The sequence below is a fragment of the Malus sylvestris genome, chromosome 12 (assembly GCF_916048215.2).
Source record: "Malus sylvestris chromosome 12, drMalSylv7.2, whole genome shotgun sequence".
NCBI classification, from domain to species: domain Eukaryota; kingdom Viridiplantae; phylum Streptophyta; class Magnoliopsida; order Rosales; family Rosaceae; genus Malus; species Malus sylvestris.
The window spans coordinates 7,488,849-7,501,273 of record NC_062271.1 but is presented as its reverse complement, the minus strand read 5'-3'; the positions used below and the strand labels follow the sequence as shown (position 1 = coordinate 7,501,273).

Below are 12,425 nucleotides of genomic sequence, written 5' to 3'. Positions count from 1 at the left end.
TGAGAAAGTAGTCATGTTGGGAGTCTGGCTCTCGAGATTCGGAGGACGGTGCCTCTTCGATTTTGGAGCAAGCAATCTTGTTGGGAGTGTTTTCTCGAATGTGAGTAAAGGTTGGGCATGTTTGCTAGTCTACCTTGCCACGAAGCACAGAGGTTGACACACAGGGACTTTCCAATTATCCAGCAGTGGTACTGTTCCTTTACCCTTGTGGGTAATAATATGGTAGCTAGACCTTCAAAATTTATGTGTCTAAACTTTGTTAATGCTGTTTCTTTGCTATTCTTTTACCTTTCTTGGTCAGAGCGATGTAGTGGGAGCTACAAGCTTCACGTGCTCAACTTTGGCAGAGAACTTTGGCAAAGTTATCTGTGGTACCCATGAGCTATTGTTGCGTGTGGGAAGTGGGTGATTGAACAGTAAGATTCATGTGCTTTCTACTTCACCAGAAGTCTTCGACAGAATGCCCATAATTTCTGCAAAGCTGAGTGTGCGTGTGACAGGTGCTGACAAGGCTAGAAAAGTAGGTGCCTCTTCGATTTCTGAGATCGACCCTCGTGGTCTCTGAGCAGCCCAGCTTTTGAGAAAGCGAGCGCCTCTTCGATTGATTCGGAGAACGATGCCTCATCGATTTTTGAGAAAGCAATCATGTTGGGGGTCTGGCTCTCGAAGATTCGGGGAGCAGTGTCTCTTCGATTTTTGAGAAAGTAATCATGTTGGGAGTCTGGCTCTCGAGATTCGGAGGGCGATGCCTCTTCGATTTTGGAGCAAGCAATCTTGTTGGGAGTGTTTTCTCGAATGTGAGTAAAGGTTGGGCATGTTTGCTAATCTACCTTGCCACGAAGCACAGAGGTTGACACACAGGGACTTTCCAATTATCTAGCAATGGTACTGTTCCTTTACCCTCTCTTCGATTTTTAAGAAAGTAGTCATGTTGGGAGTCTGACTCTCGAGATTCGGAGGACGGTGCCTCTTCGATTTTGGAGCAAGCAATCTTATTGGGAGTGTTTTCTCGAATGTGAGTAAAGGTTGGGCATGTTTGCTAGTCTACCTTGCCACGAAGCACAGAGGTTGACACACAGGGACTTTCCAATTATCCAGCAGTGGTACTGTTCCTTTACCCTTGTGGGTAATAATATGGTAGCTAGACCTTCAAAATTTATGGGTCTAAACTTTGTTAGTGCTGTTTCTTTGCTATTCTTTTACCCTTCTTGGTCAGAGCGATGTAGTGGGAGCTGCAAGCTTCACGTGCTCAACTTTGGCAGAGAACTTTGGCAAAGTTATCTGTGGTACCCATGAGCTATTGTTGCGTGTGGGAAGTGGGTGATTGAACAGTAAGATTCATGTGTTTTCTACTTCCCCAGAAGTGTTCGACAGAATGCCCATAATTTCCGCAAAGCTGAGTGTGCGTGTGACAGGTGCTGACAAGGCTGGAAAAGTAGGTGCCTCTTCGATTTCTGAGATCGGCCCTCGTGGTCTCTGGGGAGCCCAGCTTTTGAGAAAGCGAGCGCCTCTTCGATTTCTGAGATCGGCCTTCGTGGTCTTTGAGCAGCCCAACTTTTGAGAAAGCAAACGCCTCTTCGATTTCTGAGATCAACCCTCGTGATCTCTAAGCAGCCCAGCTTTTGAGAAAGCAAACGCCTCTTCGATTTCTGAGCAGGCGCCTCTTCGATTTCTGAAGCTCCGTCGAGTGCAGATTTTTATAGGGGCTGGCATTAAGTTCCAAAGCACACTTGAATCTCCACCAGTAGAAGCTTCATTCTTGCACTTCTAAGATCTTGATTTGTCCGACCTCTTCTCTCTTCAACACCTTTGAAAATGTCTGGCCCCTCCGACCGTCGTTTTGACTTGAACCTTGTTGAAGAGGCAGCCCCGTCTTCTCCAGACAACATATGGCGCCCATCCTTCGTCTCCCCTACTGGTCCTCTTACCATTGGGGATTCCGTGATGAAGAATGATATGACCGCTGCGGTGGTGGCCAGGAACCTTCTCACTCCCAAAGATAACAGACTACTTTCCAAACGGTCTGATGAGTTAGCTGTTAAGGATTCGTTGGCTCTCAGTGTTCAGTGTGCAGGTTCTGTGTCTAATATGGCCCAACGCCTATTTGCTCGAACCCGCCAAGTTGAATCATTGGCGGCTGAAGTGATGAGTCTCAAACAGGAGATTAGAGGGCTCAAGCATGAGAATAAACAGTTGCACCGGCTCGCACATGACTATGCTACAAACATGAAGAGGAAGCTTGACCAGATGAAGGAAACTGATGGTCAGGTTTTACTTGATCATCAGAGATTTGTGGGTTTGTTCCAAAGGCATTTATTGCCTTCGTCTTCTGAGACTGTACCGCGTAATGAAGCTCCGAATGATCAACCTCTGATGCCTCCTCCTTCTAGGGTTCTGTCCAGTACTGAGGCTCCAAATGATCCCCCTCCGGTGCCTTCTCTTTCTGGGGCTCTACCGACTGCTGAGACTTCTCCTAAGCAACCTTTGTGAAGGCTCCCTCTTGTGTGTTTATTTTGACTCATATATATGTACATATTTGTAGCTTATCGGGGATATCAATAAATAAGCTTTCCTTCATTTCAACGTATTGTGTTAAATACACCAAAGCCTTCTTCGCTAAGTTCTTTGAATTTTCTTTTGTTGAAGCTTGTATGTTGAAGCTTTCTGAGTGAAGCATGTAGGTTGGGGTAGTGTTCCCTTAATTTCCCGAGTGAGGAAAACTTCTCGGTTGGAGACTTGGAAAATCCAAGTCACTGAGTGGGATCGGCTATATGAATCTTAGAACGCCATTGTGCTCGATCCTGTGTCATGTCCTTCGTTAGATCCAAGTACTCTAAGTCTTTTCTTAGAGTCTCTTCCAAAGTTTTCCTAGGTCTTCCTCTACCCCTTCGGCCCTGAACCTCTGTCCCATAGTCGCATCTTCTAATCGGAGCGTCAGTAGGCCTTCTTTGCACATGTCCAAACCACCATAACCGATTTTCTCTCATCTTTCCTTCAATTTCGGCTACTCCTACTTTACCCCGGATATCCTCATTCCTAATCTTATCCTTTCTCGTGTGCCCACACATCCAACGAAGCATCCTCATCTCCGCTACACCCATTTTGTGTACGTGTTGATGTTTCACTGCCCAACATTCTGTGCCATATAGCATCGCAGGCCTTATTGCCGTCCTATAAAATTTTCCCTTGAGCTTCAGTGGCATACGGCGGTCACACAATACGCCGGATGCACTCTTCCACTTCATCCATCCAGCTTGTATTCTATGGTTGAGATCTCCATCTAATTCTCCGTTCTTTTGCAAGATAGATCCTAGGTAACGAAAACGGTCGCTCTTTGGTATTTCTTAATCTCCGATCCTCACCCCTAACTCGTTTTGGCCTCCATTTGCACTGAACTTGCACTCCATATATTCTGTCTTTGATCGGCTTAGGCGAAGACCTTTAGATTCCAACACTTCTCTCCAAAGGTTAAGCTTTGCATTTACCCCTTCCTGAGTTTCATCTATCAACACTATATCGTCTGCGAAAAGCATACACCAAGGAATATCATCTTGAATATGTCCTGTTAACTCATCCATTACCAACGCAAAAAGGTAAGGACTTAAGGATGAGCCTTGATGTAATCCTACAGTTATGGGAAAGCTTTCGGTTTGTCTTTCATGAGTTCTTACGGCAGTCTTTGCTCCTTCATACATATCCTTTATAGCTTGGATATATGCTACTCGTACTCCTTTCTTCTCTAAAATCCTCCAAAGAATGTCTCTTGGGACCCTATCATACGCTTTTTCCAAATCTATAAAGACCATGTGTAAATCCTTTTTCCCATCTCTATATCTTTCCATCAATCTTCGTAAGAGATAGATTGCCTCCATGGTTGAGCGCCCTGGCATGAACCCGAATTGGTTGTCCGAAACCCGTGTCTCTTGCCTCAATCTATGATCAATGACTCTCTCCCAGAGCTTCATTGTATGACTCATTAGCTTAATACCCCTATAGTTCATGCAATTTTGTACGTCGCCCTTATTCTTGTAGATAGGCACCAAAGTGCTCGTTCGCCACTCATTTGGCATCTTCTTCGTTTTCAAAATCCTATTGAAAAGGTCAGTGAGCCATGTTATACCTGTCTCTCCCAAAAGTTTCCACACTTCGATTGGTATATTGTCTGGGCCTATTGCTTTTTTATGCTTCATCTTCTTCAAAGCTACAACCACTTCTTCCTTCCGGATTCGACGATAAAAAGAGTAGTTTCTACACTCTTCTGAGTTACTCAACTCCCCTAAAGAAGCACTCATTTCATGTCCTTCATTGAAAAGATTATGAAAATAACCTCTCCATCTGTCTTTAACCGCGTTCTCTGTAGCAAGAACCTTTCCATCCTCATCCTTGATGCACCTCACTTGGTTTAGGTCCCTTGTCTTCTTTTCCCTTGCTCTAGATAGTTTATAGATATCCAACTCTCCTTCTTTGGTATCTAGTCGTTTATACATATCGTCGTAAGCCGCTAACTTAGCTTCTCTGACAGCTTTCTTCGCCTCTTGCTTCGCTTTTCTATACCTTTCACCATTTTCATCGGTCATCTCCTTGTATAAGGCTTTACAACATTCCTTCTTAGCCTTCACCTTTGTTTGTACCTCCTCATTCCACCACCAAGATTCCTTTTGGTGTGGGGCAAAGCCCTTGGACTCTCCTAATACCTCTTTTGCTACTTTTCGGATACAACTAGCCATGGAATCCCACATTTGGCTAGCTTCCCCCTCTCTATCCCACACACATTGGGTGATTACCTTCTCTTTGAAAATGACTTGTTTTTCTTCTTTTAGATTCCACCATCTAGTCCTTGGGCACTTCCAAGTCTTGTTCTTTTGTCTTACTCTTTTGATATGTACATCCATCACCAACAAGCGATGTTGATTAGCCACGCTCTCTCCTGGTATAACTTTGCAATCCTTACAAGTTATACGATCCCCTTTCCTCATTAGAAAAAAATCTATTTGTGTTTTTGACGACCCACTCTTGTAGGTGATCACATGTTCTTCTCTCTTCTTAAAGAAGGTGTTGGCTAAGAAGAGATCATATGCCATTGCAAAATCCAAGATAGCTTCCCCATCCTCGTTTCTCTCCCCAAAACCATGGCCACCATGAAAACCTCCATAGTTGCCTGTCTCCCTGCCCACGTGTCCATTTAAATATCCTCCTATAAATAACTTCTCCGTCTGAGCAATTCTTTGCACCAAGTCTCCAAGATCTTCCCAAAATTTCTCCTTCGAACTCGTATCCAACCCTACTTGAGGTGCGTACGCACTAATCACATTGATAAGTTCTTGTCCTATTACAATCTTGATTGCCATGATTCTATCTCCTACCCTCTTGACATCTACAACATCGTGTACCAAGGTCTTGTCCACGATGATGCCAACACCGTTTCTCGTTCTATTTGTGCCCGAATACCAAAGTTTAAACCCTGAGTTTTCTAGATCCTTTGCCTTACTACCAACCCACTTAGTTTCTTGTAGGCACATAATATTTATCCTTCTCCTCACCATAACTTCCACTACTTCCATAGATTTTCCAGTTAAGGTTCCTATATTCCACGTTCCTAAACGCATTTTGCTATCTTGAACTCTACCCTTCTGTCCTAGCTTCTTCACCCTCCCCCGTCTAATAGGATCAAAGTACTTCTTTTGTGTGTCCCGGGTAAAGTTGATAGGAGCATATGCTCCCAAACAACTTTGAGTGGAGTCGTTCGAAAAGAAGTTTCTATGGCCCCCTTGCTCATTTAACACTGCATCCGGGTGCCGATGGAGATACAGCGACCCTTGCTCACTTATCACTGTGCTCGGGCCACACAGCGCGCCACTTACGGGTGACGCCCTAGCTTTAGCGCGATTTTGTTCTGGATTCATTTTCATAAGGATTCGACGTGATCATGGAGTGCCGGCTGTCGACTACCTGACGCCCTCCCCCTCCTCCTTTATCCGGGCTTGGGACCGGCCATGTAAGACATAGGCGGAGTTCTTTTATGTCTACGTAGAGTGTGAAAATTATGTATATCATGTTAAGAACTTTGTATGGGCTTATAAGACGTCTCGTTTCATATTTTTAACAACATACCAAAGTTTTTTCTTTATATCATGAGAAAATTGAAAATAAGACAAATTTTGAACCAAAGTCTTATACGATCACCTGTATCTTACATGTATACCTCTCAGTATGTAAGATAATATGAAAACATAGAACAAGTTTGTACTTTCGTCTCCACTTCTTCGGATCAGAAACGGCAGTCCCCACTCGTGCGCGGACAACTTCCGGCCAAGATGTTAACAGTAAATAAGTACAGGATGAGAAGAAGATTAAGGTCCTTCCATTTGGACAAAATTGGCTAAACTGGAGTACAACGTTGAGAACACCTGGCTTTCTGTATCGAACTGGATGCTGTTATACGATGAGCTTCTCGTTTGAATGACAAGTTGTCGCCATGCTTGCTTCCTCTTACCCGATGAGCTCTTCAGATGCAGCAATGATCATCTCTAAAAATTGGTTTAACAGTAGTAAGCTTGTTTCTTCAGTTGCTTTCAAACAAACACTCTTGAGGTAACCCGAACTCCCTTTTGACATGAACATGTTGCCTCCACGGGTCATTATGCAACTTGTAATGCAAAACCTGATTAAGATCCATGAGAGCAAGCGGTCAGCGATTCCATCTTGAAAAGTTTCAGAAAAGTAATTCCGTAAACTTTTTATCAACAAACAACAAATGTTGAAGGAGGATGGTTTGAGCATTAAGCATCTTTCTACATGGAATAGTTGGATATTTACCTGTATCAATGTTGCAAACACATCGTCTTCAATTAGCTGCGAGAATTGAGCTGCCCACTCTCTCATACGACCAAAAACTGTTTTTTGCCTCTCAGCTTCGAGCATAATAGAATCACGATACAGAAACCTCTGCCAAATTTTCTGCACATTAGCCAGCCTGAACTTTATTTCTGTCTCATTAAATGCCTGCAGAATTCAGGATTCCGAAAATCAGTCAGCTTAACGCCTTCAAACTTCCAATCAGAAGCTTCTTTGTATCAATCATAAAAGTAATAACTCACCCGAAGAATATTTATCAAATTTGGAATTTCATCTTCGCGTATCCGGACAGCAAAACTTTCATAGTTGAGCACATTTTCATATGGCAGGAAAATCCCATCCTAAACATGAAGAAACAAAATAGAAGAACGACGAATGTAAGTTATCATCATTTGGATATCATGGTTCGTGATAAAGCATCTAAACACGACAAGGAAAGACAAAAATGCTTAATAACTTGAGAACGTAAATAACAAAAGAGGGTTACGCATCCCATAACACGAGAAGATGCGAACAATCACTGTCTAACAAGCATTTTAAGGTAAGTGATGAACTAACAGAATGTTCCGAGACTCCAATAAGACGGCTAAGAAACGAAATAGAGAATTAACAACCTGAATGACAACGGGAATGCACCCTTGCAAAACACAGTCTTCCATACGACCGCTCCAACCATCTCCAGGAAATACCCCGCAAAAAATAGAACTGGCGATATCCAAGTGATAATTTTCAGATCTTAGTGGTGTAACAATCACATCTTCTGCATGTTGTTTTCCGAGTTTCCCTTCCTTGTTAGGACTTGACCCAAATTCTTCTGCCAGTTTTTGTCTGATACCCATGCTATAGCTGCATAAATACCCCAAAATCTCGTATCAGATCTTCTGTAAGTTGTGCAATATAGTATCGGTAGTTTCTCAGGAAATTGAAAGTCCAAACTACCAAAGAAAATTACTTTCCAAACAATTTAAAGCTTATAAATCTTCTCCAAATGTATAAGAGAAAAATGGAAACAAGTGTCGGCAAGCACATTCTTGACAGTCGACAGGTTGTCCACAGAAAAATTAAATTCAACCCACCCCACAATTAGATAAATAAATAGCTCTTTCGTTAACTTACGAAGCTTCTGGCCTTCCATTTGGGTAAGCTGGTCCCAGATTTCCATTGAAGTAGAACAGTGTTTTCCGGTTCTCTCGGGATCTGAAAATAAAGTGTTGAACTGTCTTTGAATAATTATCATGGTCGACTAGATCAACAAAACATGGAAAACAAAGGGGAAGTTCGAAGAATAAAAAATCATGACAATATGAGTATGCTTTCCATCGGATATGCACCTGGACCAAAGTTTTGAGCTTAAGGAGTTGACATCCGGACTTTTCCAAGCAGGAAGTACGAGATCTTTATCAGGATCAAAGCAGGGATGGTTACCCCTTTTATCAGAAGAAATATCATTCCAGTTGTCCGCCCAATAAGCCGTCGTTGAATGCTTGTGCTTCGAGTTTGTGTTTCCCCAGTGAACCAACATCATACTGCTCCATATCTCCTTGGGAGCATAGCATGCACCTTCATCCCATGAAAAAAACTGCCTTCAGATATGGAGACAACATCATCAGCATGTACACTTTACAAAATGATCTAAACTATGAGAAGATGGAAAAATCTCATTCTGTTCAATTTTTCTCACACTGGCCTTAAGTAATTCTCTCAGTTACATCATACCCAAATATGGTCTCTTCCAGATGAGCGGTTCCAGAAGGGATACTGTTCAACGATGTGATCGTAAGCCTTCCTATAATATTCCAGAGTGAGAGAGCTCCTCAAGCCCTTGTGTTCCTAAAAGTTTCAGTAAGCACATTAGAACAAAAGCCAAATCCGGAAACATTGACTTGGCAAACCCAGAAGTGAAATTGCAATTACACCAATATATTAATAGTTAGATAAAGCATACCTGCATACTCAAATGAGGAGCATCGTCAGCACGAGTTATAATGCATGAATCAAGAACAGGAACAAAGAAGAAATCTGCTTCTTCACCATTTAAGGTACGATACGGACTAGCTAAGATACTTTCATAAAGTGCCATCTGCAAACAAGCAACAAGACTGATGAATAATCGTAAACATGCTTCGAATTTACAAGTCCACTACCAGTTTCAGTTCAAGTAATACCTGGGCACCATACAGCTGATCTGTCCACAATGTTGAATTTCGGTCATCATAGATTCTGTTTACACACTCTAACCTAAAGTGACGCCCCTACACCGGAAATCGAGAAAAATAAGAAACTTGCTTTGAGGATGAATCAAACAATCATAGTTTAAGCTAATTCTGACCTCAAGAAGTAGGCTGTTGAAATCTGGAGGCAAATCATAAACATATATAAGGGGCCTTTTCTTTTTCACCACAGCATTGAGGTTGTCAACTTTCCCTGGGAGATGCGAACTATCAGGAACATCAACCTGAGCAGGCCGAAGCCATTGAGGCCACTCTCTAACTGATGATGCAACGGATGGAATGCTGCAATCAATTCCGTACCATCCATTGTTACACTGGAAGGTACACTCGGTTAAGTCAGTACATATTGACAAAAGAGCAAATATTATGACACAGTACACATCTATTGATTAATTACAAGGAATTTGCAAGGAAAAAATGAAAAGTTTTGGTGTCACCAAAATACGTCAACTGGTTTCTTTTTTGAGTGCCTGCGCAACTTACAAACATGCACCCTCCCCCGCTTCTTGTACATCAAGCTTATAGCCTACAGTTTGGTTCCATATGCTGGTAGCATCTTAACCCTAAAGTTGTTGTTCCTCATTGTCCACAACTACGTGTATATGATTACAAGAAGGCTAGCAACAATTTTCCCCCTTTCAAGCAAACAACACTTAGCATTCATGCGTAAGCAACCAATTGTTACCTGACAAAATCCACCACGGCAATGCCCACGACCAGAGCATTGATTAATACAAGTACATACTGTAGGCACTTCACAGAACCGTCCCCCGAAACCATCATATTTACAATCACATTCCTCTTTGAATTTCACCTTAAGAGCATACGCTTCAGCAGGGTCCACATTACACCATCCTGGTTTGCTACTATTTGTTGTGAAAACGTTATCCAGGTCGGCTTCTGCCCAAGCAGTCAGTTTCGGTGCACCAGGTTCAGAAGGTAACCTGAAACAGATGTCAGGGATTAGCGGCATGTACAGTTTTTAGTAATTTATTTATACCGACGGAAGCCTAGTTTAGATCTGATAAACTTACTTCACTTGAAAGCCACATGACTCTGCCATAGGTCGATTTGGATATTTAGTGCCCTCCCCACAGAAGCACATTGCCTTTGTTGTGTCACAATGTGCGGAGCAAATTGAGACAACCCATCTCCCATATGGTAGATCTGGTGTCGCTGGGTAGTTACATTCCAGCTGCTGTCTCTCAGAGCATCCTTCCCCTGAAAAATTAGTTCATGTTATAATCACAGAAATGGCTCATTCTACAAGAGCAACAAGTTCTGTATTTCCCGCAACATAACAGACTGTTCAGAAAGAGAAAACCAGAATCTTTGATCACTAATCCTTATTTTTTTGTTTTTAATCTTGGCGGGCAGGGAGTCAAAATTCTCAACTAGAATAAGGGAGACGATTGGGAGAACTCTTTGAAAGTGATACAGTGACAAGGTTTTTTCGTTTGTAGTGATGCCACAAGTAAAGATATCAAATGTTCCGAAATACACCTAAAGTTGGTTCTACAGAACATTTGTGCAAGTATTGTCCATAGAATCTCTTTAAAAGATTCACGAATGCATGACATGCATGTCTCGGTTTAATTTCAAAAATTAGAATTCTTCCATCTCACACTACTCACTTACAAGTTTGTATTTGATCAAGTTAAAGGAAAGAAAGAAGAAGAAATTACACTGACCACTGTATCCATGAAAGCACCGACATTCTCCCAATTCGTGGTTACAGACGCCTTGACCGCTGCAGTCATTTTTGCACCGACTACCACCTATAATCTGCCAATGTAATTAGTTAAAGTTATAAACAGATGAATACTCTTCCAATAAAAATTGGTACCAACCTCAACCCTGTAATTTCTGAAGGGATTATAACTAACAAAGGAAAAAGCATTTGCGTGGTGATCAATTTTTACATCTGGTTACATATAATGACTTGTGCAACGCACACCCACCCCTCTCTTCCGTCCTCTATATACCAGAATACTCCCATGGCGTTTCTCACCAATATATTCACGCATTTAGAATAAAACAGAAAAGTAATGTACGAAGTTGTTCTTATTACCTCAACAATATCAACTTCATTAGAAATTGAATGACAACCAGCAAGCCACCGGCCAATCTCAGCCTTCCATGGTGCACCACGAAAAACAACTGCCTTGTGTAGGTCAGATGGAAACTGACGATCCAAGTCCATAGGTGATTTTAAATTTCCTTTTACATGATCCGTAATTGAATCAGCCGATCCATTAATTGGGACACAAGAGTTCTGAGCTTGACTGAAGTAAGCAAAAGAAGGGACCAGCGGAAACCAGAACAGATGAACAATTGGAACCAATACAATCGATACCAATGCCACAACAGAAGTAACTGTTGCTATCTGAGACCTTGGGCATTTCCACTTTTGAATGCAAAGCATTATCTTAGAAGACTCTTCTGCTATATCTCCATACTTTTGACCTTCAAGCACCTAAGAAACTAACACAAATACAAATAAGAATCTATAGATATAAGAATCCCTAGATATGAAAAACATCAAAAACCTTTTTCCTTTCTTTTCAAATTCTCTTCTTGACAATTGAACTTTTCAAATCGATCGTGTTAACCCAATTTTTGCAAGAAATTCATGGCGTATTGCATTAAACAAATCACAGCAAAGAAAGTAACAAGTCAACCATTCCAAATTCCATCACAGAAATGTAAAAGTCAACCATTACAAATCTTCCATAAGAAATAGAACTTCTCCATTAATCAAACTGTTAACTAATTACTTTTTGTATCCAAGAAACTATAAAAAGTGAGTAATTACGAATGAGTTTTAGTAGATTAGCAATCACGGTGAGCATTGACTGACCTCTTCTCAGATCTACGGTGGAAATTCTGCAAAAACAGAACCTGATGAGCCCAAAGAAATATTTCAATGGAGGGTTCAGATTCAATTCAACGGAGAGAGGGGGGATAGAGGAATCGTTCTTCGCTTCTGGGTTTCCGGCTAAACCTGCAGTATAAAAATCTGAATTCCCCACTATTTTATAAGATTTAGACAGAATTATATACATATATATATATATATATATTGGCAGACAGACAAGAGAGCGAGTGGTCCGGCAATACAAAAGCCACCACCAAGGTTTCCGGCAGACATGTTTGAACAAAAGAAAACAGAACACGATCTGGCACGGTTCAGTTAAATTGACTGCAATTGCCCTTTTCAGTTGATTTTTGTAGGGTGAGACCGTTGGATTTCCCATGGGTATTTCTGTCAATCTACTTGTTTGTGTCTTTCTCCGGTTAAGTACTCGTTTGTGTCTGTCTTTTTCCTTTTAAATTTTG

At 41.6% G+C, this 12,425-nt stretch overlaps 1 protein-coding gene across 2 annotated transcripts; it reads right to left on the bottom strand.

Annotated features, from left to right (window-relative positions):
- Positions 1 to 6,156: 6,156 nt before the first annotated feature.
- Positions 6,157 to 12,262, bottom strand: LOC126593960 (uncharacterized). Of its 2 annotated transcripts, none has more exons than XM_050260141.1 (15): positions 11,947 to 12,262; positions 11,158 to 11,570; positions 10,778 to 10,871; positions 10,121 to 10,307; positions 9,772 to 10,030; positions 9,185 to 9,400; positions 9,021 to 9,107; positions 8,801 to 8,935; positions 8,572 to 8,685; positions 8,187 to 8,434; positions 7,972 to 8,052; positions 7,470 to 7,701; positions 7,098 to 7,196; positions 6,817 to 7,002; positions 6,157 to 6,661 (listed from the first exon to the last, which is right to left on the bottom strand). In XM_050260141.1, exons 2-15 carry the CDS (start codon positions 11,509 to 11,511, stop codon positions 6,563 to 6,565), a joined length of 2,391 nt encoding a protein of 796 aa, XP_050116098.1. In that variant the 5' UTR covers positions 11,512 to 11,570; positions 11,947 to 12,262; the 3' UTR covers positions 6,157 to 6,562. The 2 variants fall into 2 exon arrangements, with proteins under 2 accessions (XP_050116098.1, XP_050116097.1); XM_050260140.1 differs by having other exon boundaries at positions 11,158 to 11,562.
- Positions 12,263 to 12,425: the final 163 nt, after the last annotated feature.

What these genes read in the sequence shown, in the direction of transcription:
- LOC126593960 (XM_050260141.1), bottom strand. Translation starts at nt 11,511, where the DNA reads ATGCTTTGCATTCAAAAGTGGAAATGCCCAAGGTCTCAGATAGCAACA. An exon ending in AATGGAAGGCCAGAAGCTTC is followed by an intron (nt 7,702 to 7,971) that starts GTAAGTTAACGA and finishes GTATTTATGCAG; the next exon opens with CTATAGCATGGGTATCAGAC. An exon ending in TGTTTGCAACATTGATACAG is followed by an intron (nt 6,662 to 6,816) that starts GTAAATATCCAA and finishes GATCTTAATCAG; the next exon opens with GTTTTGCATTACAAGTTGCA.